Raw genomic sequence first — 26,437 nt, 5'->3', positions numbered from 1 at the left:
TGACAGTAAGTCACAATAAGAACCGCCTGCTTTTTGCACAAACTCCCCCTCTCTCTCACACACACACACAGACAGACACACACACATGCAAACATATACACAAAATCCATTGTCGAAGTATGCTTGTCTCAAATGACACTCAAATCCCTTGTTAATGCCTTTGTCTTAAGTATTATTCATTAGTATTAAGTTACAGTTTGCTTTAGGGGATTAAGATGCACGTATATAAGATTGCTTCATCTTCATCTTGTGTCCAGCTATAGGCTACATGATGTACAAAAAGTCTGAATGTCTGCCAGAGAGGAGGAGTGTAGTGTTGTTGCATAACTGACATTAATCTTTTGAGTTTTCTGTATGTATGGGACCAACATCCTTTGGCTTTGGCTAGTAACTTATATAATAGTTTCATTTTGATTTACATTGGCTGGTTCTGCACATATTTTAATGCTGAGGCAGAGGTACGCTTCCTTTACTTCAATGTCATCCTGTAAAAACTTGACCTATGAGATCATCAAACGAGTAACACTGTCATTTGAAACTCGGTTACATTATTGTGTCGCAATAATAATTTGTCTTTGTCTTCTCATGCACCTAATTGAAATGTATCACATATCGTTCCTCTTATTAATGTTTCTTTTTTTCTCTTTTCTTTCTGCATAACTGCTTCCTCATCGTCATGTGAAATCCTTTCTTCAATAAAGATTTTGCAGCTTTAGGACGAACATTATAATGTGATATGTGCCACATTTATAGTTAATGGGTAGATCTTCTGCCATGGCTGTGAATGGCAATGGAAAATGTAAAGTAATGTAGAGCTGCGAAACAGTACGTTCTGTAGAGATGCTGCATTTGTTATGCAGCTTCTATTCTATATCACCCCCCTGAGCAGGGACTGGAATGTATAAGTTGCATGAAAATGATTATGACACTGGAGTAGCAGTTCAGCCAAGAAAATGTACCGTCACTGAGGGAGCCAAGGGGCTGTAAAGTGATTGACCATAAACATCTATGATATAAGTGAGTTCTTGTAGTTTTTGGTTGTGATTCTTTGACCTGTGGACTAAACAGGTCTATGGTCTATGAGGTCTATGTGGATGATCAGCATCCTTTAGCTTCGGCATCACAATAACACAGCATTAGATCTATTGATTTTGAGCATTTTCTTTTCCAAATCACCCTAGAGCCTTTTTCTTATGGCATTTTAGGCAATACAAATATGATTCATACCAGCCATCCAACCATCCTCTCTCCCAGCAAGGCAGAGTACATACTGTACATGTCTTGGGGGGGCGGGAGGAAACTAGAGAACCTGGAGGAAACCCACACAGGCATAGCGAATAATGCAAAATGCAAATACAAAATGCAAATGCAAAATGAAAATGCAAAATCCACACAGAAAAACCTCAGCTGGGTATAAACCCGGGGACATCTTGGTTTGAGGTGACGTCATGTAAGCCACCATGCAACCTAGCAACAATAAATGAACACATAAATTCAGGTTTCATTTCTCATCATGGTCAAGTCTTGGATCATGTCTCAAATCCACATTTTTCTGTAGGTCTAACTCAAGAGAGAGAGAGAGAGAGAGAGAGAGAGAGAGAGAGAGAGAGAGAGAGAGAGAGAGAGAGAGAGAGAGAGAGAGATCATAGTAGTCAAACCTATATGAATTATTAGACTTTTAGCAGTACATCTCTGGATCGGAATACACATAATTTGATGTTTATGTCTCTCCTTCTATCTAATAGAATCAGTGTATTTGTCAAATACATTTTACACATGAAATCCAAAGTAGTATCCAATTTTGTTTTGAGTTGATTTCTGTCATTAGAATTGGTCCTGTTTTTCATTGGCTGTGAAACACAACACCCATCTTAGTGGACCTCCACCCAGCCCAAAAAGGAGTCAAACAGGCAAAAATAGTGAAAAATAAGCAATTCTAAATGGTGTTTTGACCTAAATACCTGTATCTGTTTGTGTCTATTTATCTGTTTGTAAAGCTTATATAACTTTACAGAAGTTCCAGTTGAGACTTGTTGCAGCTGTTGCAGTGGTATTTGTGTTGCAACCTGTAGGATCACTCTGGGATAATGACTGTGTACATGCCACAGAGAGGGCTGCTCAGACTGGATCTGACTGACACAAACCGGAAGTGACAGTGTTTTCTTTCCCACACGAATTCTCATTTGACAAATAGAGATTTTTCTCATTATAATTTGTTCAAAACAAGTTGTGCAAAACGCTATTGAGTTTAATTTTCTGATGGACTACAGAGAAAATGTGTATTAGATACGAGGATTTATTTGATTCATCCCAGACTTAATGCTTGGTTATTATTTTCGTAATTACTGTTTATTTTTTTCGAATTTTCCATTTATTATTTATGTATCTTCTATTATTTTTCTATGTATTCTTTATCTCTCTTTTTTCAATGATTATTATTGATTTTAAATGAATATTTCTGAGCTGTGTGAGCGTCCCAGCATATAAAGCGTTAACACCCTGGCGACACTGGGCGGATCTGATGTGGGTAAAGTTTCATGTTACAGTGGGATATTTGTAACTACTCCACAGTTGTGCGTGTTAGTGAGGGGGCTTGTTATGCTATGAGTTGTACATATAGATATTTTTGATGTATTAGCACAATTATGTCTCGGATATTAAACCTAATCAGCGTTCAGTTACGGAGAGAATACGCCGCGTATCGACGAATTTCACGGCTTTCTCTGCGCACAATATGTTGTACTTCAAGAAAGCAGGCTGAAGAGAGGTAAGATACTGGAAATAATGTTATTTTATCCAGTGCAACCTTTGGCATCTGAGGGAACTCTTTGTTTGAACATGCAATAATGTTGATCATGCACCTTTTTGCACATTCATGTAGTTAAGTGTAGGTCATGCCCTTAAGTGCCCACATGCTCTACCTCATCTCACATGGCATCAAGCACATTATGTTCACTGGTTTACTGTTTGCATGTACTGTATGTAAACGTGTGTTCTAACAAAGTGCACCTCACAGGAGTCAGTCATTTGTTGTTTTCCTCTCTTTTCAGTAATGTGTCCTCAGTTTTGGGGAAGCGTTGGAAGGACACAGCCGAGACTGTCATCATCGGTGGAGGATGTGTGGGTGTCAGTTTGGCTTACCACCTTGCCAAAGGTGGCATGAAGGATGTGGTCCTGCTGGAGAAGTCTGAGCTGACGGCTGGGTCCACCTGGCATGCTGTACGTCTGTCTGCCTTCCACACTCTCTGTACTGATCAATGAATAATGGCCTACATGGTTAATACGGTGAAGGTGCAGGGTTTGCTTAGTGCTCAACACTGCTAAGGCACACAGGCCCCTGGTGCTACTCGCTCTGCCTACATAAAAAGGAATAATTGAATCAGCAGATCAGCATCTATGATCAGTGTTACATTGAGCCAAGTCCAATCTCTCTCCAACGTTTCATCCAAATCCATTCGAGAAAACAACCACAGATGAAGCTTATTTTGAAAATCTATGTGTGAAAAAAGGGTGAAATCGGTGACAATTTACTCTCATTTGAAACAAAGAGGTTAGAAGTTGGACCAGCATTAAAAACGTGTAATTACGCAACAGCATAAAGGTCAAGGTAGAGCTATTGAGGAGCTTGTGAGGTCTTGACCAACTTAATATCTTACCACTGAACTAACATACACACACTGTCCCTTTCTCTCTCTCTCTCTCACACAAACACACACACACACACACACACACACACACACACACTGGGGGCACCGGCATGCTGTAAATACATTTCCACATGTCAGAGTGCCTAGTTACACAGATCAAGTTACCTGCTCTCTAGTATAACTTGGACTTACTTAGAACCACGTTACGTGTTACAGTCATGAAGGGAAATGTTGCGATGAATATAAAGTGATGAATAATCTGCTACATTAAGAGTTATTCCATTTGCCATTTTAATCAGTCATTGGTGTGATCAGTCATTGGTGTGATGATGAGCTACTTAAAATACTTGAAAGCTTCATGAAGATCTGCTTATGTGTATTGATTTATGTTCATTTTTTGTAATTGCTAATTTTGTGCTCCAGGCCGGTCTGACAACATATTACCACCCAGGCATCAACCTGAAGAGAGTTCACTATGACAGCTGCAAACTTTATGAGCGTCTGGAGGCTGAGACTGGACAGGTGAGGTGCTACACTCATGTATGAATGTGTGTATGTGTGTGTGTACGAGTGTGTGTGTCAATATTTCATTCGTATTATGTGTCTGTGTAGGCAGTGGGCTTCCATCAGCCTGGCAGTGTCCGCATTGCTTCCACAGCAGCTCGAGTGGATGAGATGAAGTATCAGATGACGCGCACACACTGGCATGTGACAGAACAGTACTTCATCGGACCGGAGAAAGTCCAAGAATACTTCCCTCTGCTCAACATGGACAAGGTGTGCAGCTTTTTTTTTTTTTGTTGAGAGTGTGGGTTTACTTAAGTTTGTGTGTTAATCTCTGCATAAATGTTTTGCAGAATTCACAGAAACAAATCAACAATAATGCAATAATTACAATTGCATGTATCTATGTATCTATTGCATGGATGACAGTATCTGTGCACCCGCAGGTGTTGGCAGGTCTGTATACCCCAGGTGACGGCCACATTGACCCTTACTCTCTCACCATGGCTATGGCCGCTGGAGCTCGCATGTACGGTGCCCAGATCTACAACCCAGCGCCTGTTACCGGTCTCACACCAACCGCTGATGGCAAGTGGGACGTTCAGACCCCTCACGGAACCATCCGGGCCAATCGCATCGTCAACACAGCAGGTTTGTAATCCAGCATTTGTATTGAATGTGCACACACTTAATACAACAGCCCAATACAACACCCCAACAATTAAATATTACCTCAAAAATGACCATAGAGTTGAATCATCGATGCATTACGTGCACACTAGCCTCCATTTTGTTTCTGTCCCAATAAAGGCCAAATGTAGCATGATACGTTGATTCTAGGAAGTTTACATACATGCTTGAATAAATAGTATAGTTGTTATTCTGTGTATTCTGTCAGTTTAGGCTGATTTGAATCAGTTAGTGTTTACATGACATAAACAAACCCAGTTATTGCCCAAATTGGATCAGAATCAAACTTCTTAGTGAATGTCAAACAAACAAAAAACAAAAAAAAACTAAGAACCGTACAAGCACCGTACTTCTCACCGTTATTCATCCCACTACAGCTGTGAGATGTTTAGAATATGTTTTTCATGCATAATCACATAAAGAGCTCCACCAGAACACAGACATATTTTGTACTCCCTCTAAAATGTGTTATCTGTGGACCTTTGATCGCGCAGACCACAGTGTGCACAGATCAGCGTCGGTTCAAACCAGGTCATACCAGTTCTGGGGTAATTTTTGTTGACCACCTCTGGTTCCCCTGTGGCTGCTGCTTGGTTACGTGGTGAGGTGGAGTAGACTCCTCATGTTCTGCCATGTTCTTTTGAAGATATGATAGAACATTTTGAAATAGAAAATAGAAATCGTGCAGCTTCTTAATTCTGATAATGATAGCAAATACATGTACAAGTAAAGCAATGATGCTTTTTTCCATAAAGGGATTCCACAGTTGCAAACACTCTCTCATTGTCTCTTGAGTGAGCTTATACATATGTGAATATTTAGCAGCGAACAACATCACAGAAGCCTTGCACGCCAAATAATCTGCAGCTTTTTTTGAATATGCATTCTTGGGGCGAGTAAGGCTGTTAGTTTTACTCCACTCTGTCAACCAATCCAAACAGGCCAACATGTCAGATCTCCTCCAATCTGGAAGCAGCAGCGTATGCACACCTCCTTCCAGATGATTTTAGCATATGTGCTGCATATTGCTGTTTTTTGGTTGTTAGTCCAGTAACCTCTCCACCACAGTACAGTAGAGAGATAGGGGCTGAAATGCCTGACTCAAGGGTACTTTGGTAGAGGAGCTATTATTGCTCATTCTGTTTGCACCCACAGCCTGCCCAGGGATTCAGCCCGAGGAAAGTTTGTTTACTTCAATCTTTTTCAGAGCCTGATAGATCAGTCACAGCTGCCCTGCACAGAGGGAGATGTGATATCCAGGCAAAACTCCTATGAATGTTTGAATCTCCAGTTTCGCCTGCGTTGAATGTCGACGTTTAAAGATATTGTGCAAAAAGTCGCGCAAATCTCATTGGTCATTGCTTTTCCTTTTCGTGGTGAATTACATAACAAAAATGTAAATGTGCTCTTGCTTTGTGGGTTTCAAGATTTGTCAATAGCTTTGCTTCATGGGCTGTTGAAATCTCCTCCATATGAACATGGATAGCTTGGATTTTCCTCTAAACATCCCACATAACAAAGAAGGAAACAGTCCTTTTTAAACTCACTTGAACTCATAACCCACAAATTACTGGGTTTTGTTGAGTTTGCCATCTTTCCTTTTTTTCTTCTTTGGCTGTCCATATATTTTTCCGTTCTTTTCCATAACCCCGGCGACTTCTTTTGTTTTCCCATTTCCCTACACTCTGTTCTCAGTGGGAAACTGATGCTTTAGATAGGAATTCAGGCTGTACCCATCTTCCCAATAAGAATGGTTGACCCTTGACCAGTGAGACCCTAAACTGTGGTTCAAGGTCAAGGAATGCCTGATCAGTTTCAAAGTGTCGGCCTTGTGACCCATGAATAAACCTATAGAGGAATCCTAGTAGTTTGGCATCTTGCAGACATATATTAAATCCTTTATCTCAATATAATTCTGTGTTACTATTTCTGTCTGTTATAAACTACATCTCCGGTGCCGACCTTGGTTTCAGCCTCAGTTTTTTTAGCTGGATCGTCATTGCATTTCGATGCATATGTACTATCCTAAAACGTTTTATTTGAACAGAACACAAATATTGATTGCTTTTAGAATAAAACATCAATTGGACGTATGATGGCAAACAGCACTTGTTTTCTTATTTCTGGTATGCTTGCACAGTACGTACACACATTCTTATGCTGTTTTGGCTCATGTAGCAGTGTTTAGCTTCTATTTAGTACATATGAGGACAAACACACAATCTGCTTAATCATTGGGTGTGTCTAGACTTTATCTAGACATGTTCTTCCAGTTCTGCTTGCCCTCATTCACAACATATGGGACTGGGATATGGGTGACTTGTTTGAACTGATCTTTAACACCACAAAACAAGACAAGCACGTTCAGAGTTACTTTATAAATGCGTGAAGATGATCCACTGAGCATGAAGGAAGGATGGACAGCGTCTAAATGACCAGCACACGAGACAAATGACCCTTTTTTTGAAAATCCGACATGCTGGTTATTCTAAAAACATGCCTCTTGGTTTACAGGTTTCTGGGCCCGTGAGGTGGGGAATATGATTGGGTTTGAGCACCCCACCATCCCGGTGCATCACCAGTATGTAGTCACGGCAACCGTGCCAGAGGTGAAGGCTCTGAAGAAGGAGCTGGCTGTGATCAGAGACCTGGAGTCCTCCTACTACCTGCGTCAGGAAAGAGACGGCCTGCTGTTCGGTCCGTACGAGAAGATGGAGAAGATGGTGCTACAGGATTCTTGGGTCAGAGACGGAGTTCCTCCAGGTCTGTCTGTCTGTCTGCCATTCATAATACTTTGTGGAACGTGTTTGTCTTGCTTCTAAATCTGCGTATGTGTGCTTCAGGTTTTGGTAAGGAGCTGTTTGAGTCGGACTTAGACAGGATAATGGAGCATATTGAGATGGCCATGGAGATGGTCCCTGTGTTGAAGACGGCTGATATTATCAATGTTGTGTCTGGACCAATCACATACACCCCTGACCTGCTTCCCATGGTTGGCCCACATCAGGGAGTGCGCAACTACTGGACTGCCATTGGATTTGGGTATGTGAGCACATGAGCAGACTGTTTGAAGGTTATACTCTGGATGAGGAGGCTTCAAAATACCCAGTACATGGTTTTGTTGCGTCTAGGTATGGAGTCATCCATGCTGGTGGTATTGGCAAATTCTTGAGCGACTGGATTAGGAACGGAGAGCCTCCATACGACCTGATTGAATGTGACCCTAACCGCTACGGCAAATGGGCGGACGTACCTTTCATGTGTGCCAAAGCGAGAGAATCCTATGGCTTCAACAATGTGGGTAAGAACAGCAGAAGAGGATCACACTCGTTTGTGACAATGACAACCTTAGATATTTCACCATCATTATAACTCTTCCCTGTCTCTTCCTCGCTCTGTCTGTCTCCTCAGTTGGTTATCCCAAGGAAGAGCGTTTCGAAGGCCGGCCGACGTATAGGGAAAGCGGTGTGTATAAACTGCTGAAGGACAAGGCTTCCATGGGCTTTCACTCAGGCTGGGAACAGCCTCACTGGTTCTACAAACCTGGAGACGACACTGGATACAAGTAAGACAAAGAAGTGGGCAGCGACCCGACATTCAATCTCTGAGCACATCTGACACCTTGATGACTTCTTCCCCAGCCTGACTCTTTTGGTCGACCAAGAACCTTAAATGTACACATTAGAAAGATGAGCTGGATTCACTTTAGCACGAGTCGTTTAGAAAAGTGTATAACTGAAAAGTGACTGTTGTTTGTTTTCGCTTTTCTTTAACTGCTGTTACTACCTACTGAGATCCATTCACAGATTTTGGATGACAGAGATTTGGGAGTTGAGAGCTACAACCCCCCTGATTATCTGCAGGCCTGCAACATTCACACCCACACATACACACACACAGGCAGAAACAGGGTTAGTGTATGGAAATGTCTTGGGGACGGAGTGTTCTGTCCTTTTTAGATGGAAAGCTTACAGTGGAACATTTGTACCCATAAAGACCCACAGAACTCCTATAAGCGTTAAACATTAAAGCCAACCCTGAGGTGTAGTGCCACGTAACCGTAAACAGCTTGGAGAACAACAGCACCATTTAGAAACAACAGTGGAAGAACAGGGCTGCAACTCATGTTGAGTAACTGACAAAAACTGCATTGAAAACGGTGGCAGTGAGGTAAAGCTGCACAATTAAATCACATTTAGTTCTCAGGTGAAGTCAAAAATGTTTGGGCTCCTTTCACAACCTTGAATGTTGAATCCAGTTGGTCTGGTGTATTTTCATGCAAGTTCCCCTGTGTCAAACTTAACGACCACAGTATGATCTTGCACTGTGTTATCCGATTCTCTCTGCGCTCTATCTTTAATATGCTTTGATATGACTTAGATATGCACAAGCAATAGATTGTGATCCCATGCTTGCTGCGCATTTGTCACACTTGCACAAGAAGAAAGACGCTGCTAAGTGAGAGCGTGCGACTCTGATGAAAACCGACCATTGATGTTTGCCAGGCCCAGTTTCCGCCGCACAAACTGGTTCGAACCGGTTGGCAGGGAGTGCAAGCTGGTGATGGAGAAGGTGGGAGTGATCGACCTGACGCCTTTCGCCAAGTACGTCGTGAAGGGGAAAGACTCGCACAAGCTGCTGGACCGCTTGTTTGCCAACACCATGCCCAAGGTGCAACAGTCGATCCATAGCTGATTCAAAATGCATCGTTTGATTGAAAGGTTTGTCTTGACTCGGACTCCTCTGCTTTGCGTTTTCAGGTGGGCCAGACGAATATCAGCCACATGTTGACGCCCACAGGGAGAGTCTATGCTGAGGTCACCATCACGCAGCTGACGCCAGGAGAGTTTCTCCTGCTCACAGGCTCAGGGTCAGAGCTGCATGACCTCAGGTGAGCTGCACCCACGCATACACGTCCACGACATCACTCAAGCTCATCAAACTGGCTTTACAAAACGTATTATTACACTGTCACTAAAAACCAACACATCAATCCAAGACTGTTCAGCAGCAATCTGTCTCCCTGCATTAACAACAGGGTGTCTGACTGAAAGTTCAGTTCAGTTCACACAAACACACACACCCATGACTAAGTTGCCAAGTTTGTGTGCCTCCGAAACTGAGGCAGGCACAATTTCGTGCTACAAAGCGCCCCCTAGTGGTGACAGACAGCAGATGATCCAGGTCATTGGGTTTATTGCAAACACGCTTTAATAATTAGAGAGAGAAACTTTGAGACTTTGGATAAATGCTTGGTAGACCATTTCTGTTCATGCTCTGTATCTTTGAAATTATTACAGGTGGATAGAAGCAGAAGTTGCCAATGGCGACTACGATGTGGACATCAGTAATGTGACGGAAGAGTTGGGAGTCCTGGGTATTGCTGGACCAAAGGCACGCAAGGTTATTCAGAAATTGACGGACACGGATATGGGTGATGCGGCATTCAAATTTCTACAATGCAAATCCATCCAGCTCGCCGGCATTCCTACCAGAGCCATGAGAATCTCATACACAGGTAGGGTATAATTACAAAGACACACCCTGAAAATAGGACCATTTATACAAACATGCACAAAAGAATGCAACTGGTGCGACTGGTTGATAAATGATGCTACGGTGTGTGCGTGTGTGTTTGTGTGTTTAGGCGAGCTTGGTTGGGAGCTGTACATAGACCAGAAGAACATGGCAGCTGCCTACCAGGCCATCATGGAAGCCGGTAAAGATGAGGGCATTGACAATTTCGGCACCTACGCCATGGGCTGCCTCAGACTGGAGAAAGGCTTCAGAGGCTGGGGAGCTGAGGTGCACACACACACACACACACACACACACACACACACACACACACACACACACAGATACACAGTTGAATCATGCACATCTTTTCATTATTTACAAAGCAAATGTATTTGAATAGTATTTTCACTGAGTTGAACGCAGTGTTGATCTTCACAGATGAACTGTGATACAAATCCTCTGGAGGCTGGTCTGGACTATTTCATCAAACTGAACAAGGTGATCATTCCTTCACCATTATGCAGTGGATGGTGTGGGTTAATTTACACCAATTTACTGTTAAGATCAAAGTTTCCACATTCTCTTTCTCTAACCTGAATAAACAACATATGTATTGTGTTTGTATTTGTCCAGCCTGCTGACTTTATTGGCAAAGCAGCGCTGCAGGAAATCAAAGCCAAAGGCCTGAAGAGAAAGCTGTCCTACATCACCGTGGATACTGATGACATCGACCCAGAGGGCAATGAAACCATCTGGTGCAATGGCAAGGTCAGCAACAAGACTTAACAATGAACCCATTCGCCCATCATGTTTATCTTTTTGCATGACTCATGGTCACGCTGCCGTTCGCTCTCAAATAGCCGGTGTCCTCGTGTTTTGTCTGCAGGTGGTCGGAAACACAACATCTGGAGTGTACAGCTACAGCGCCGAGCAGAGCCTGGCCTTCGGGTACCTGCCCGTTGAGCTGTGCTCCGTCGGCCAGAAGGTGGAGGTAGAACTGCTGGGGAAAAAATACCCGGCCATGGTGATCCAAGAGCCCTTAGTCCTGACCGAGCCGACACGGACCCGGCTCCAGAAGAAAGCCAAGGGGAAAGCATAAGAACAGACTGTCCTCAACTTGATGTTCACAAGTTCATTAAAGAACCATCCTACTGTGAATTATCAATGAAGTGTCGGCCGAGATGAAGAAAAATAAGAAATCATGATGTTGCTCGTGTACTGAGCTGTTTTTGAACTGAGTGGAACATGTCAGTTATATGACGGTTTTAGGGATGAGGAGTCATGTGGTCTGTGACAGATGACATCACATCTTCCTCTTCCTGTCTGGTCATTTGACAAGGAGGAAGTTGCTAAAACAGTCTCAATCGCAATCTCAAATGCATTCAACCTATGACTGTGGTTTGCCGCATGGCACAGGAATACTGAATGTTTAACAGTGTGAAATGCTATGAAAGAGTAATTGACTTTTCTGATTCCATGAATGGGTGCTAATTTCTTATGGGTCAGCAAATGAACTTTTCACGAAGGTTTACAAACCCTTTTTTAAACGAAAATGGTCAAACAAAGCTGCTTTTTGTCTTAACTAATGGATGTTTAATTCATTGATGCAATGTTGTATTTTTACCAGTCTTAAGAGGATTTTTGGACTGTGCCAAGTGTAACAGAATGTAAGGATAATTGGGGCTTACAGTTTATAGATAAATTACCAGCAATAGTGTTCATGTACAAGATTTTTCTGTAATCTGATTTTTTTTTTTTTAACTGATTTGTAAGAAAACTGGTTAATTAAAGCAATGTTCCACTGCTTTGCATTAAATATTAGTTTGTATTTGCCTTCTTAAGGATTCTCAAGTCTCGCCTTGTCAGTTTTGACGTTTGCCTTGCCTTTCCTGACTTGGGACTTAAAAACCAAGACTAGAGACTTACTTAATTGCAAAACAATGAACATTTCAAATTTAAAACTCAAAGAAAATTAACATTAACATTGATTTTGTGAGTTACGATGTGTTACAGTATATTAAACACAGTTCAAGAACTTGGAGCTTTGTTTACGATACAGGCGTTGATCAATTCCGATTTTCTAGACGGACTTGAACGTGACGTATGTACAGAATGTTGACAGAAGATCGAAATATGAAACTCTGCGAAATCCTTAACTACAAATAAAGACTAAGCTCCAACACCAACTTAAAACCTACTTTAACGTATGACTATAAATCATGCTATCCAACCTGAATGCTTTAGCTTTGTGTTATATTTTACTATTTTTAGTTTATTCATTTTGACTTTTCAGAGCTTCCGTACTTTCATGTGACCCTTCTTCCGCGCTTTGTATTGGCTGCTCCTGGTCAGCCAATGTTTTGAAGACTCGTTGTGTTTTAATTTGCACTAATTTAATAGTTGTTGGCTGTGATCAGTACCGGCAGTTAGTTGATTTGCTGGTAGCTATGTCTGATTCATGTCATGTTTGGGCGTGGAACATGTCGCTCCTTCCTTGTTGACTAACTTCGATGAAATGTTTGAGTTCATGCATTTGTAAGAATGGAGCTGCTTGGGTGTCATGTCGTAGCCCTCGCAACTGTTTTCCTCTTCAGCGGTGGTTTGGTTTTAGCAGCTCGGGACCCTCCGCACATTGTCTTCATCCTCGCCGATGACTTCGGTTGGCACGATGTCGGTTACCACAAATCAGAGATCAGGACACCGTACCTGGACAAACTGTCTGCTGCCGGGGTCCGCCTGGAGAATTACTACGTCCAGCCTTTGTGTACTCCATCCAGAAACCAGCTCATGACCGGCAGGTACCAGGTAAGATTCAGAATTCTGACCAGGACCAAGACCAAATCTCTGCCTTGTCCATAGCTGATTGGCTAAGTCAGGTCATCAGCTCATACCTCTGCCAAGGACAAACAAGACAGGATTTTGGCTGGTTATAATAAGTTATTTTAATTGATGTAATACTTGTAATGATATGGTAACTTCACAGGTTTAAGGTTTGAATCTGGGTCCTTATGGTTGCTTCTTCCAACAAAATCAGTTTAGGGCTTTTTCACTTATCGAGCTGACAAACAGTGGACACAAAGTTATTGTAAGTATTGATGTTACATTGAGGGGATAGAGAGGAGATTGAGACCCTCTAATAACTTCAGTCTGCACAATCTCAAGTCAAGACTGTGCATTAGTCGGTATCTTACAATTACTACTATACACTTTTGAAATGATATATTTACTAATACTACTTAATATTTTAATACTTCATATACCAATAGTTCCTCATAAATTGCTTTCAGTGTTTGGCAGTCCAACGGCTGTCAGAGCTTGCTTTAACATACTTCCTTATTTTTCATATTGAAACATCTTGTGGTCTCCTTCTTTAAACACAACTCGTCTTACATTACATTACATTACGGTCATTTTGGCAGACGCTTTTATCCAAAGCGACTTACATTACATTACCACCCTTCGCAGAGGGGGGAGCAATTGAGGGTTCGGTGCCTTGCTCAGGGGCACCTCAGCAGGGGCTCGGCAGCGGCAGGGGCTCGAACCGGCTACCCTCCGGTTCCCAAGCAGAAGCTCTACCCACTGAGCTACTGCCTCCCCTCTTACAGATCCACACAGGCATGCAGCATCAGATCATTTGGCCCTGTCAGCCGTACTGCGTGCCCCTGGATGAGAAACTGATGCCTCAGCTGATGAAGGAGGCCGGCTATGCCACACACATGGTGGGCAAGTGGCACCTGGGGATGTACAAGAAGGACTGCTTGCCCACACGCCGGGGCTTTGATTCGTATTTTGGTGGGTATATTTATTAAATAAGTGTCTGAGGGTCTTTGTTTGACCCCTAAATCACACTTTTTGTATTTGTCATAACATTTCCCTGCTGTATTTGATTTGAACCCAGGCTACCTGACAGGCAGTGAGGATTACTACACCCACAAGCGCTGTACACACATCGCAGCCCTGAACCTGACTCGCTGTGCGTTGGACCTAAGGGATGGGGAAGAGGTTGCTACAGGATACAAAGGCGCCTATTCCACTGAGCTGCTCAGCGAAAAAGCCATCAATGTTATCAGCAAGCACAACCCCAAAAAGGTGTCGCACATACATGCACACACACTACAGGATAGTAGAAGACATCACTAGACAAGGAGGACCTCTAGTGTCTATTATAAGACATTTCACCTGACTGCCGTTCTCCAATTTAAGAACCATTTTCTATTGAGTTATGTGATTTTGGAGTTTGTCTCTTAAGATGTGAACACATCTGTTGAATATTATCTAATCCCTGAATGATCTTCTTGAAATCAATTCCCACGTTGTTAACAAAAGTCTGTTGAATACACAGAATCAGGCCAGTTGTCATGGAAACATCTGCAATGAGAATACTGTGAATTTATAATTGAATACTGTGGCCTTTTTAATCTTATGCCATCAATTGCAGATCACATGTTTAATGTCTATTCCTTCACAATCTCCATGTGTTGTTTTCTTTATTATACAGCCGCTCTTCCTCTATGTTGCACTGCAAGCGGTCCATGCGCCCCTGCAGGTGCCAGACAGCTACGTGACCCCCTACAAATCCATCGAAGACGTGAATCGCAGGACGTACGCTGGCATGGTGTCAGCCATGGATGAAGCAGTGGGCAACATCACGCTGGCTTTACAGCAGTTTGGCTTCTGGAAGAACACTGTGCTGGTGTTTTCCACAGGTACTTATCTGCACTATATACAGTATACACTACGTTCTATACAAACTAAATCATGACAAGTGAAACGATAAAGTCAGATGAGATCCAGATGAGATTGTAAGGCCTAAACTGAAGCCACTACTAGAAATTTTAATGCAAATTTAACTCCCAAACTTAACCCCAATATGAATTTGATGTGTAGATTTGGTGGATTTGGTTGTCTTTCAAATCAGTAGTTTGCAATTTTACTTTATGACCAAGATGGTGATGACCACGTTTCACAGCCAGGGGGCGCTGCTGTATCATAAAATGAACGAGTATTGTTGTCCTGACTTCACCTCTAAAATATGCTCAGGACTGCACTGTGGATGCGGATGCGGGCAACTTACCTCTTGTCAAAATAGTGCAAATTGACTGTTAAAACCCCGAGTTGGCGTGTGCTGCCGGCCGTGTTGTTAGTGAAGAAGCAGAGGCCATTGTGGCAGAAGAAAATGACTCCACACTGAAACCTCGCGGTGCCTTAAAGCGCCACGGTCAGGCCTTCGACTTTGACGAGCAGCAATGACTTTGCAAACCGACAAACTGGGAAAAACAAGCTTTGGTTTAATTTGCTTTGTGGGATAAACAGATAAAGTTCGCAGACTTGCAGAGAGATTCAAAGACGCGGTTACTCCTGAATGGAAATTGGACAATGGACAACTGACAATGAAGATTCCTGTTATCAATACGAGTATCATTCCAGCCACGTCATGGTCAATCTGCTGTCCAATACTTCAAAAAGTACCTTATAATCCTTCACTTGTGATGTTGATACAAAGAGCTGGTGTTACTCAGTCTAACTAGGTTAAATGCTGCATGTTTTCCACAGTTGTATTTTCTTTTCCCAAAGTTTGGCTTCATAGTGTGCCAGAATGGGAATTAAGTAAAGAGTAACTACCTTTTATATCGGCAAAGAGAAAAACAAGCCAGTTTCCACGGCAAAGGGGAATTTCGGTGACGGCAGAATGAATGCATCGGTAGATTGAAAGACAGATTGCGTCAGGAGTATGTAAGACAGGCGTGACGAATCCCTTGTCAGTGTGGCACACTGTGTGTTTGTGTTTGTAACATTGTCGGGTCACAGTAAGAAGGTCCCTGGTTCAAATCTGACTCCGCCCTGGACTTCTTATTTTCTGTTGCTCTGGTTTCCTTCCACCTCTAAATACATACAGGCTCGGCAAATCGGTATAAGGCCTTTAATCCAGGGTTTGGTTAAACACTGCACCGGCAATATCAGTACTCTAGACATCCACTAGAGGTCAGTCCTTTCTACAGATTGCTGTAATTGAACTTTGTGAACCGTCCATCCATCCATTTGAAATACCTGTTTATGTTTGCTGTATATCCTGTTTAGGGTCAGACAGAGGTAGAGTATTTCCCCAGTAACAATTCCCAGTCAATCACACACACACTAACACACAGACATTCAAACCCAGGACATTCTTCTGTGGGGTCATCATCTAAATTTTGGATAGAAGATGTCTTTAAACAATAGTCTGGCCATGATGAGACGAAAGCAAGTGAAGCGAGTAAAGAACACGCAGAGTTAAAGTTGAAGTCATTCGCAGGTTTCCACTCTGTTTTTTCCACATCTGGGACTTCTAATGATTTGCATCTGAAGAAGGTAAATCCTTTGAACTCTCAGGGAACTGGGGTTATTTTTAGGGGGTTTTAGGTTTTAAAAGGGTAATTAGAAAGCAGGAACAATGCTGCGAAGGTAAAGTGTGAGAGTTTATGCCTGTGGTGGGCTGCGGTAGGTGGCCTTGTTTCATTGTTCTTCCAAACACTCTTTTGGCTGAATGGGACTGGAAAGTCCTCAGCACGGAAGACTGAGCCATGTGCCAAGCAGACACCGACTCTGCTGACGGGATGTAAAAAAAACAACTCATAATACGTCCTGCTTCTGTGTCAGTCTGATGCACATAACCACAATATCAGTTGTACAAACAAAGCTTCTTCATCTGGATGAGGTTTTACTCCTGATACTCTCAGGTTATAACTCAGTTTTGAGGTGAACCCGAAGGATCCCGAGTTTCCAATATGATGAAATATTCTGCAAAATGATGGTCGCTAGAGGGGAATTTGAGGGAAAACTGGGATCTTGGGGAAATGGGAGGGTGAGGAAGGGAATTGGACAGAGAGGAGCAGCTTGAGAAAGCATTAAGGTTCGCTCCAGAACAGCGCGGGCGACTTCCTGGACGAGCACGGCGCTGAATGGATGTGATTGGTCACTTGTGTTTATACTGGATTGACTTATTGGGACGATGACATTAAATGTGCTTTTTATGGTTTGGTGTAAAGTATAGAGTGACATAGGAGACAAATGGAGCCTTGCTACATTATAGTTACTGGATCAGAGTTTGAGACAGTATCAGCTCTGTTATGAGTTCTCAGAGATTTATATTATACAGTAATGGTTGATTTTGTGTATATTGATACTTGTATCTACATTTCTCATCAGTATCAAGTACATTGACCTCTTACTTTAGATTTCCTTCTTTCATATGTTGTAAATGTGACCCCTGTGTCTCTTTAGCAGCCTAATTAAGTCATTTAAAGATGTCAGCTTGAGCTCAGGGAACTTGATGATGAGCTTTTCTTCTTATTTCTGTCCCTGTGCGGCCTTAATGTATCTATTGATTGACAGATAACGGCGGTCAGACGCTGAGCGGCGGCAGTAACTGGCCCCTGCGAGGGAGGAAGTGGTCTCTGTGGGAAGGAGGGATCCGGGGAGTGGGCTTCGTCGCCGGCCCGCTGCTGGACAAACCCGGGTCCGTCAGCCGGGAACTGGTGCACATCTCCGATTGGCTGCCCACGCTGGTGGGCCTGGCGAGGGGACAGGCGGAAGACAATAAACCGCTGGACGGATTCAACGTTTGGAACGCAATCAGGTGAGCTGGGAGGGTAGAATAGGAGGAATATGGCTTCAGACGCACATCAGGGTCCTTGAACTTTGGAGGAATCCCTGTTGAGAGGCTCCCTAGGGTGGCAGAGTAGAAGCATGTGTCCTGCGTCTCAGCCTGAGTGAAGCCAGCGCTCCAGTTTGACAGGCTGCTCTCTCTCTCTCTCTCTCTCTAGCTCTCCTACTTTCTGTCTCCCTGACCCGCCGTCTCTTTCTTCTCGGAGCCTCCTTCTCCTTCAATAAGCCCTTTGTTACTTCAGTGGGAGCTCAAAGTGGAGGAAATTCCATCAGTCATTCTCACACAAATTTGTAGTCCTTCCATCCTTCCTCTCTCCTCTATCCTCCCTCCATCCTCACCGCTTTAGAACTTCAGCCCTGCCTGCTAGATCAGTTCATTAGATTTGCTGTAAATCCTTTTATGCGTTGACATACCTCAGAGGCGTATCACGTGTAATTAATTTACACCTAATACAATTCAATCACGTGCAGTCTGACCTCTGAGTAAACTATTAGTGATGTAATAAGTCTTATGAAGCTGTTGGCAGACCACAGAGAAGCTGGAATGACATATTATATCTGTAAACTAAATGTGGACATGGTGAGGGAGGTGAAATTGAGGGCTGCAGCTGAAAATCAAGACCGAACCCGGACCACAAAGTACTACTCACAGCCTGCGTCCGCTCCCCTTTATTGGCCGACGCGCGTCACGTGACCGCCGCCGCCTGTGCGCTCGGCAACAAGACGTGTGTCGGCGTGACCCTAACGACGGCACAAACAGGTTGTTTGTTTGCGCTGCTTTTTTTACGGCCTCATTCCAAATTTAATCAGCTGCCTGGCGAGGGGGGAAAACAGCAGCTTGACAGTTTGGGCCTGTGAAATGTTTTAAAAGAAACGGCGATACATGCCGGGAACAGAAGCCGAGCAGGAGAAAGAGAGAGAGAGAGTGTAGAGTTATTTTAGTTGTGTTATCAGACACTGTGGTCAGTGAGAGTGGTGCGTTGCCTCTGTGGTGGAGTGTGGTCGGAGCATATGACTGCCGGGTGAACAACAGCCCAGCTAGTTCACATTTGCACATGTGTTTGTGTGTGTGTGTGTGCCTGGAGGATCCATATGTTGGGGAAAAAAAGTAACAATGGTTCTTCTTTTTTATCTTGCAGCAAAGGTTATGCGTCGCCCAGACTGGAGCTGCTGCACAACATCGACCCTATGTATGTGGACATCGCCCCGTGTAAGTCCACTAAGACGATGTCCCCCAGTCTGTCTGCCTGTCTGTCTGCTTGTCTGTCTGCTTGGGATCGGTACTGACCTGCAGATGTAGAGCTGTTGCCATCCATACACTAAAAAATGTCTGCTGCATAGATTAAGGCCAGGCTGAAGTCATCGTCGAGTTCACAAACTCCCCCGTGTGTCTGTGAGTGTCTGTGTGTGTCTGTGTGTGATCTCCCGCCCCAGACTCGGTTGAGGAGTGAGTTTTGACATGAATTTTGAAATATGAGGTTGCGAAATCCAAACACAGTCTGACGTTGAGATGAGAGCAGAGAAACCTACAGAGATCACGACACGGTGAAAAGTATTCACCGTAGCGGAGTTCAGCCAATAGACGGAGACGGCTCCACTTCTTCACCTCCGCTGTTCACCCTCTTCCCAGACCTGCACCCACTGTGAAGGAAATCCTGGAAAAGTCTTGGAATTTGAACTTGAGATTCCCTTTTCTTGCTCGTTGGTTTATAACTTTTGTACTTTTGCTTATCGATCAACCAAATATTCTGAGAATGCAGTAAATGATGAACTTGGTCTGTAGTTTAAAACTCTGCCAAGACTCTACCTCCCTGTGTGTGTGTGTGTGAGAGAGACATGTGTTTCTTGTTTTCTAATGTTTTTTATTCTTCAGTTCCCTTTCTCTCTCTCTCTCTCTCTCTTTCTCTCGCCCTGATTGGTACGAGCATCAATGCCTCATTGTTTTCTTGATTGCCCAAACGAGACCCCGAGCATAGCCAAGTTACATAACACCATTTTCTGTTTATTATGAGTGTGTGGAAGCTGTTTGAGTGCAGAAGGTTTGTTGCTTATTTCGCTGGAGGACCTTTGTTGATATTTTATTCGACAAATATTGAGGAAAAATACGTTGATTAGGTCTCACGAGTCAATATTTACAATACATTTAGATCGTCACGGTGAGACTGACGGGCCAGCAAATACTCATACTTATTTATTGAGTTGATTACTTTATTATCACTCAAATTATGTTGGATTTGAGGGCTGCTGTCATCATAAGGCTGAACGTTTGATCAGCCTGTGTGTGTGTGTGTGTGTGTGTGTGTGTGTGTGTGTGTGATAGTCGGGAAGTTTCCAAGAAATGGGTCATGTGACTGCAGAACTCAGTCTGCAGTTTTTGCAGTGAAACACAGTGGACTTGTCTCATTCTTGTCCAAACCACTTAATATTAGCGGACCAAACCATTTCCATCCCCCAGGGGGGGTTGAGGCTCCGCTCAGAATGACGTACAGGTTAGAATGGCAAGAACGTTTCACTATGTGTGTTCAGATAACATAGATCAGATGTATTTCCACACACGTATCTCGCCTAAGGTTCACTTATTGACGACTGAACATGTTTCTGCATCGTCCACTGTTTAATCAATATCCTCTGCTTCAATCAATAAGTACATCTCTGATTTAGGGCCTGTTTGGATAAACTTGCAGGTCCTAAACGTGGAGCAGCTTCAGGTGCTTTACAAGCTCTCGCTTTCACTTTAAACTTCTACATTTCCATCACAGTGACACACACACACACTCTTCGCTGTCTTGCCAATTCAGTCTCTTTCTTCTCCTCTCTCCTTTTAACAGGCATCTCCTTCTCTCTCTCTCTTCTTCTCTCATTCGTCGCGCTTCTTTAAGTTCCAGTTTCCTCTTTCTATCTTTTCCTCGCTGCTGTTTAGCTCTTGAAAAGACCTCGACCCCTTTAACACACTTTCTCCTTTCAAGTCTCTTTCGCCGCTTGCTGCTGCTGCTGTGTGAGCAGAAGGATCGCGTCTAATTGGGTCACAGTGGGGGTCCCTGAACTTCTGGCTTGTGGGGAGGGAGAAACCCTGGACCACTCCCAGGCCTTAAATCACCCCAAATTCCCCCTCTGCGTACTCCTCTCTTCTTCTCTCCTCTATTTCTGTGCCGGGCTGCTTTGTGGCGTTGGTGCCCTGTGTTCAAGCAAAGAATGAGGGCAAGAAATGAATGTGTGTGTGTGTGTGTGTATGAGTGTGTGTGTGTGTTTTGGAGGTTGAGGCCCTGTTTCTTAAAGAGACAAGAAAGGGAAAGAAGGACAAGAGCACCTCAGAATAATACTTTATGTACCTGATTCTGACGTGTAGTAGTAAGGAAACGCTCCACTACCTCACTGCAGCACCGATGTGCACACTGAATGAAAACAGACTATTTTCAACACCGTTTCTTTGAGGCCTGTGGCAGAACATGGCTGCTTACATTAACATACATAGACATACGCATACAAATGTGGACTACTCGGATTAATAATTTGATTAATTAGTAGATTAATTCAAAATAATGAGCGCATAAATTGAGCCTAATCTTACCTCCAGACAGACCTAGACTGTGTTATTGTGTCATTTTAATCAGGATTGTGATATTATAATCAAACATCTCACCTCATCTGGCATTTGGAATCATTTCCCTCCATGAATACATCTTACTTCAAAAAGAGCCAAAGTAGAAAAACATAATATTTCCTCTTTAATTCATCTGAGAGCGATTATAAAAGCCGCACAGCATTGGTGCAGCCGTCACAAAAGAATGATGTGTCACAGCTTTCATCATGTGGTTGTAAAGACGCTGAGATCTGAATGTTTTCTTCCTCGGGTCGTGTCCCCGCGGCGCTGGGATCCATTAAAGGAGATGCGATGAGAACGTTTGGCCATTCTGGCGAAGAGATGAAGGACAGAATTGTGTTTATATGCAAAGAATGTGAGGAAACGCTTTGTTTTTCACAACATTGGGGAAAGCGACAATCGCTTGCAAATCAATCTCATCTGGGATCACGTGGTCCCGGGTCGACGTGTCCACTTCTGAGAGACGCTTTCTGTCAGAGGGCAGAAATAGTTTGTGGCATTAAAGCAGCTGAAATTCTCTCACCCCCAGATGTTTCACCTCCATTTGGCTCCTAAAATCCATTTGTTTGGCCTTTAAAAAGAAAGGTTAAATGCTCACCTGCACTAATAACAGATTGTTCATTGTGTTTGCCAGAAGTCGACCGCAATTCCTCCATATTTGTCAAATTTGATGCCAATATCCTCCAGCTCTAAAGTTTCATGTTTTGCACACTCACATGCTTTCTCTTCTTTAATAGAAGCCTTGTCTTGTCTTTTTTATTTCGGAATGATTTTGTTTTGTGGGAATTTTCAAAACTGCCTGGTTTCCTGCTGTTTCAGCGTTGATTTTGAGGTCTTTCTGACTGCTCTGTTTATTTTTACACCTCGCTCTGTGCTGGATATCGTCTCTCTGATTCCCAGGTATGCGCTAAAGGTTTGGTCCCGGTCCACTTAATTGTGTGAGACACCCACAGAGGACATTTTGTATGCAGTGGTAGCCTAATATCCTCTTCATCAGCAGTTCTTCTGTTGCTTTTGAGACGGACGTGTGCCCTTCATGATCTGCTCTGTCCTCCGCTCTCCTCAGGTCCTGGCAGGGACCCTCGGTTGTCTTTGGCGCGGTCGGTCAGCGGCCGCTCCTGGGCCAACGCTGGCTTCAATGTGTCCATTCATGCGGCCATCCGATCTGCAAACTGGAAGCTTCTGACTGGCTACCCAGGTCAGTATCTCCTGTCACGTATAATGACATGTTTAGTCTAAGGGGGGGGGGGGGGGGGGGGAGCGGAAAATTGGGCCCCCAGCATTCTTAAGCGTGCAGGGACGATTCACTCGCTGCTTATCTTTGCTGATCCCGAAGCCGTCTCTTTATTTGCTCCAGGTTGTGACAGTTGGTTCCCTCGGCCCGGAGACAACAGCTCGAGAACCTCCAGCAGGGATCCACTGAAGTCCGTCATGCTTTTTGACATAGAGAAGGATCCAGAGGAGAGGACAGAGGTGTCGGACAAGTTCCCTGCTGTAGTGGACAATCTGCTCAACCGGCTGAACCAGCACCAAAGGAGCGCCGCGCCAATAATCTTCCCTGGCGAGGATCCAAAGTGTGACCCCGGCCCCGACGGAGCCTGGGGACCCTGGGCTTAGAGGATGATGATGATGTTGTCGTAGCTCTTTGACTTATTGTATCACTTAGGATACATCGAGTACCTTCATTTACTACAATACAATTCTCTCATGTTAGGGCTGGACCCATGTAACGTTCAAGTACTTGCTGCTTTTTCCAAACACAATATTTGAAGATCCACCAAAGCTCATTCATAACCAATAGTAATTACACAGTAGTTACACAATATTCATTAATTCTATCTGTGTCAAGGGCCATTGAGGATTAAGCTGCTTTGTCCACAAAACTACATTCTCTTTGATAGTCATTTTGTACTTAAGTACCAACATAACGAAGAAGTAATCAAATACTTGAACAGGAGAGGTCAGCAGGGGTCAGGGGTCAGTGGGGGTCGGGGTTTACAAAGGATCTGTTTTTTTCTTTGGGTTTAAAGAGGAACATGTTTTTAATAATGTGTGTTTTGTTACTCTATCTTGTGTAATGTAATTCCAAAAGTACTGTACATGGTTTTAATGCAAAGGTCAGTCTACTGTAAATAGTCACTGAAGCAACATTAAACAGTTCAGTTTTTAAAAAGAAAACACACACTCGCCACCCTGACACGTACTTCCACTTCTTTTGACTCTCGGCTCTGAAACGCTTTAAGCTGAGGCGATGGCGTAAACTTGGCTACACGTGTTGCTGATTTGTAAAGACGATCTCCCCGCTGCTTCGGGTGTTTGCACTTCATTTATCTGCCATTGAGAAGCCGCGGGCCTCCTCACACTCACACACCTGCAGAAACGACACACTGTAAAAACAAATGGAAGCTCCAAACAAAGGGTCGCTTTTAAAGATGATTAGATTTGATTTAAGTTTTTTGTGTTTGATTGGACAGGGCAGCAGTGGTGGATTGACACTTGGTGATGTGTGTGTGAGAGGTGAGAGAGAATGCCTGAGCTGTGTTTCCATCGACTGCCCTGGAGCAAGGCACTACCCTTTGACCTACGCAGTTCCAGGCCTCGATTTTCTGTCACTCAAATTTTAGTTTACATGCATTTTAAAACTCCAGCAATAAAGAAATCACGCAGTAAAACATTTATAGCCTGAAAGTAAACTTTCAAGGTGCAACATGACACTGAGAACTTTCAGCCCAGTCAATGTGAGGATGCGGCTCAGCTGTAGAATGCATCCATGTTACTCTGATTCATCCTTAGTTCTGATCCAAACGAACTGATTGGCTCTAACAGGCTTCATGTTCCTTTATGTGGGTTATTGTTAGTGTGTACATGTTGACTTTTGAGTGATTCATTCATTCGTTGTGTCACAATCCGTTAGTGTTGAGTTGTTTCTCTAGTTTCTCTTCTATTCTTTTGTGCAAATAACGACGACGTCACTGCAAATGGAACAAACGCTGGCAGATGTTGAAGACCGAAGACAGCCGTAGGCTAAAAAGCAGATGGATTTTGGATCACATGGATGGGATGTTTTGCGTTTGTTACCAAAAGGAAAATCACTGTTATATACTTAAGACATGCATACTGCGTTTGCTACAGTGATTAAGGGACACATTTACAAAATTGGGTCCAGTTCTTGTATTGGAAAACAGTTGGTTCAGTCAAAATCCCTAACTAAGGACAAAATCCATCCTGAGTTGCTTAAAAAGAACCTTACCACTATGTTCATAGGGTTACCAACTCAGGGATCTGATCAAGTATATGTTAAAGCAACACTTGTATAATTATCCCAGTAGATCAGTCTCTGTTTAACCTTATTCATTGTCTTGTGTTTGTCAAACGATGGAGTGAGCAGTTTGCGTTCGGCTCTGTTTGCGTTGCTCCTCTTCCCCTGCAGTCGCCTTGAATGTCTTGAATACGTGCTAAAAGGGTTTGTGGTGTATTTCTGCTCTGAGGTTGGAAATGTGAGGAATTTCTGATGCACTTCAGGTATCCACCATGTCATGACTTCACACATGAATGTACTATTCTCACTGGGATGTCTGAATTCCCCTTGCAATGTCTCCTCGGATGCCATGGAGGCGGTTACATATCAACATAATACACACACACAAAAGGGGAAATTCCTTTGCTAAAAGGGATAATTTGCATACTTGTAATCTGAGCAGGAGAAACTAATTTCCTTAGTACATAGGCCGCTTTAGCCTCTTTGACCTTTGATCCCTGGTGTGTGACCTCCCGTAGCCAGCAGCACGCAGGCCGGCACAGGAAATGCCCCCTGCAGAGATTGGGCGGCTCTGTCCTAATGTGGCCTGTGACCCTTAACCTGCCGAGTGAATTGATTGGCAGCTGAGCAAAGCAAACAACAATAACGGTAACTGGGGGAAACAGAGGAGCCACGAGACCATTTGTCATTAAAACACTTACTACTTACTAACTGTCATCACATCAGCCAACCTGTGTGTTATTGTGAAGTCCCTGACATTTGTACGATGTGATATTTAGGTTTAGATCTCACAAACTGAGCTGGATACTCAGATTGTTGGAGGCGGGACTGCTTTGTAAACAAGTGAGATCATCGGCAGACGGAATGATGCTAAAGATGTTTGGAAGTTTTGGGAGTTTTTCTGTTTTCCTGCTATATTTGAACACTAGAATCACACAATCCGACAGCACACTCACAACATTTTAACCCTGAAAATTCACAAATAACCGAGAAAAGGTTACTCTTACTTAGGAAAGCAGAATTAGTGTAATTGTGATCCTCTGAGGTAATTCCTGACTTTTAAAAGAGACTTATACAAATTTACATACTTCACACTCCAAGTATGCAACACGTCATGCCAGTACATTATGTCATGTCCTATTGATTCTGTACATGTAATGTGATTACTTGCATTTTTGCCTCTATTCGTGTCTAACTAGGCATGCAAATGGGTAAAACTCCCAAAAAAGGACGAATCAAACGTGAGTTTGTGGCTTTTAGATGAATTTGCAGCATCAACCTTCAAATTCGACACTGTGATCAAACATGTGAGCCAAATATGTGACCCCCACCACTCTGTGCTAACCCAGCAGTGATTCTAATAATGTTTTCACATTGTCGTACATTTCAAGAATAGAGTGTGTGATTGCATGTATCCATAAAGGCTTAAAAAAAGAACTCTGTCTGCCCAAAGTGACTGTTTAAGTGGAATATAAACAAGGATTTGGGTCGTGGACGGCGACCAGAAGCCCACATGATTATTCTCTGCGTCTTACCTTGCTATAAATTTGTCACTGGCTTGTTCTGTTAGTT

At 43.3% G+C, this 26,437-nt stretch overlaps 2 protein-coding genes across 2 annotated transcripts; both read left to right on the top strand.

Moving 5' to 3' along the window:
• The first annotated feature begins 2,561 nt into the window (after positions 1 to 2,561).
• On the top strand, positions 2,562 to 12,286 carry dmgdh (dimethylglycine dehydrogenase). Its single transcript, XM_076163907.1, has 16 exons — positions 2,562 to 2,767; positions 3,051 to 3,219; positions 4,071 to 4,169; positions 4,260 to 4,424; positions 4,598 to 4,802; positions 7,356 to 7,604; positions 7,685 to 7,883; positions 7,973 to 8,142; positions 8,253 to 8,406; positions 9,347 to 9,512; positions 9,602 to 9,732; positions 10,142 to 10,359; positions 10,489 to 10,646; positions 10,800 to 10,859; positions 10,995 to 11,129; positions 11,248 to 12,286. Exons 1-16 carry the CDS (start codon positions 2,646 to 2,648, stop codon positions 11,458 to 11,460), a joined length of 2,613 nt encoding a protein of 870 aa, XP_076020022.1. The 5' UTR covers positions 2,562 to 2,645; the 3' UTR covers positions 11,461 to 12,286.
• Positions 12,287 to 12,674: 388 nt separating this feature from the next.
• arsb (arylsulfatase B) lies at positions 12,675 to 23,478 on the top strand. Its single transcript, XM_076164166.1, has 8 exons — positions 12,675 to 13,166; positions 13,967 to 14,153; positions 14,260 to 14,450; positions 14,860 to 15,067; positions 17,733 to 17,976; positions 19,145 to 19,215; positions 22,673 to 22,804; positions 22,964 to 23,478. Exons 1-8 carry the CDS (start codon positions 12,903 to 12,905, stop codon positions 23,221 to 23,223), a joined length of 1,557 nt encoding a protein of 518 aa, XP_076020281.1. The 5' UTR covers positions 12,675 to 12,902; the 3' UTR covers positions 23,224 to 23,478.
• Positions 23,479 to 26,437: the final 2,959 nt, after the last annotated feature.

This window comes from Genypterus blacodes, unplaced genomic scaffold, assembly GCF_046128005.1.
Source record: "Genypterus blacodes isolate CSIRO-AG114 ecotype Tasmania unplaced genomic scaffold, CSIRO-AGI_Gbla_v1 ptg000133l_1, whole genome shotgun sequence".
Taxonomy (NCBI): domain Eukaryota; kingdom Metazoa; phylum Chordata; class Actinopteri; order Ophidiiformes; family Ophidiidae; genus Genypterus; species Genypterus blacodes.
This window is presented reverse-complemented; position numbering and strand designations above follow the sequence as displayed.

Bases quoted from the DNA above. Each gene is read 5' to 3' on its own strand.
- dmgdh (XM_076163907.1), top strand. From the start codon at position 2,646: ATGTCTCGGATATTAAACCTAATCAGCGTTCAGTTACGGAGAGAATAC. The intron at 2,768-3,050 runs GTAAGATACTGG...CTCTCTTTTCAG, and splicing joins AGAAAGCAGGCTGAAGAGAG to TAATGTGTCCTCAGTTTTGG. The intron at 7,884-7,972 runs GTATGTGAGCAC...TGTTGCGTCTAG, and splicing joins TGGACTGCCATTGGATTTGG to GTATGGAGTCATCCATGCTG.
- arsb (XM_076164166.1), top strand. From the start codon at position 12,903: ATGGAGCTGCTTGGGTGTCATGTCGTAGCCCTCGCAACTGTTTTCCTC. The intron at 14,451-14,859 runs GTGTCGCACATA...TTTATTATACAG, and splicing joins GCAAGCACAACCCCAAAAAG to CCGCTCTTCCTCTATGTTGC. The intron at 19,216-22,672 runs GTAAGTCCACTA...CGCTCTCCTCAG, and splicing joins GTATGTGGACATCGCCCCGT to GTCCTGGCAGGGACCCTCGG.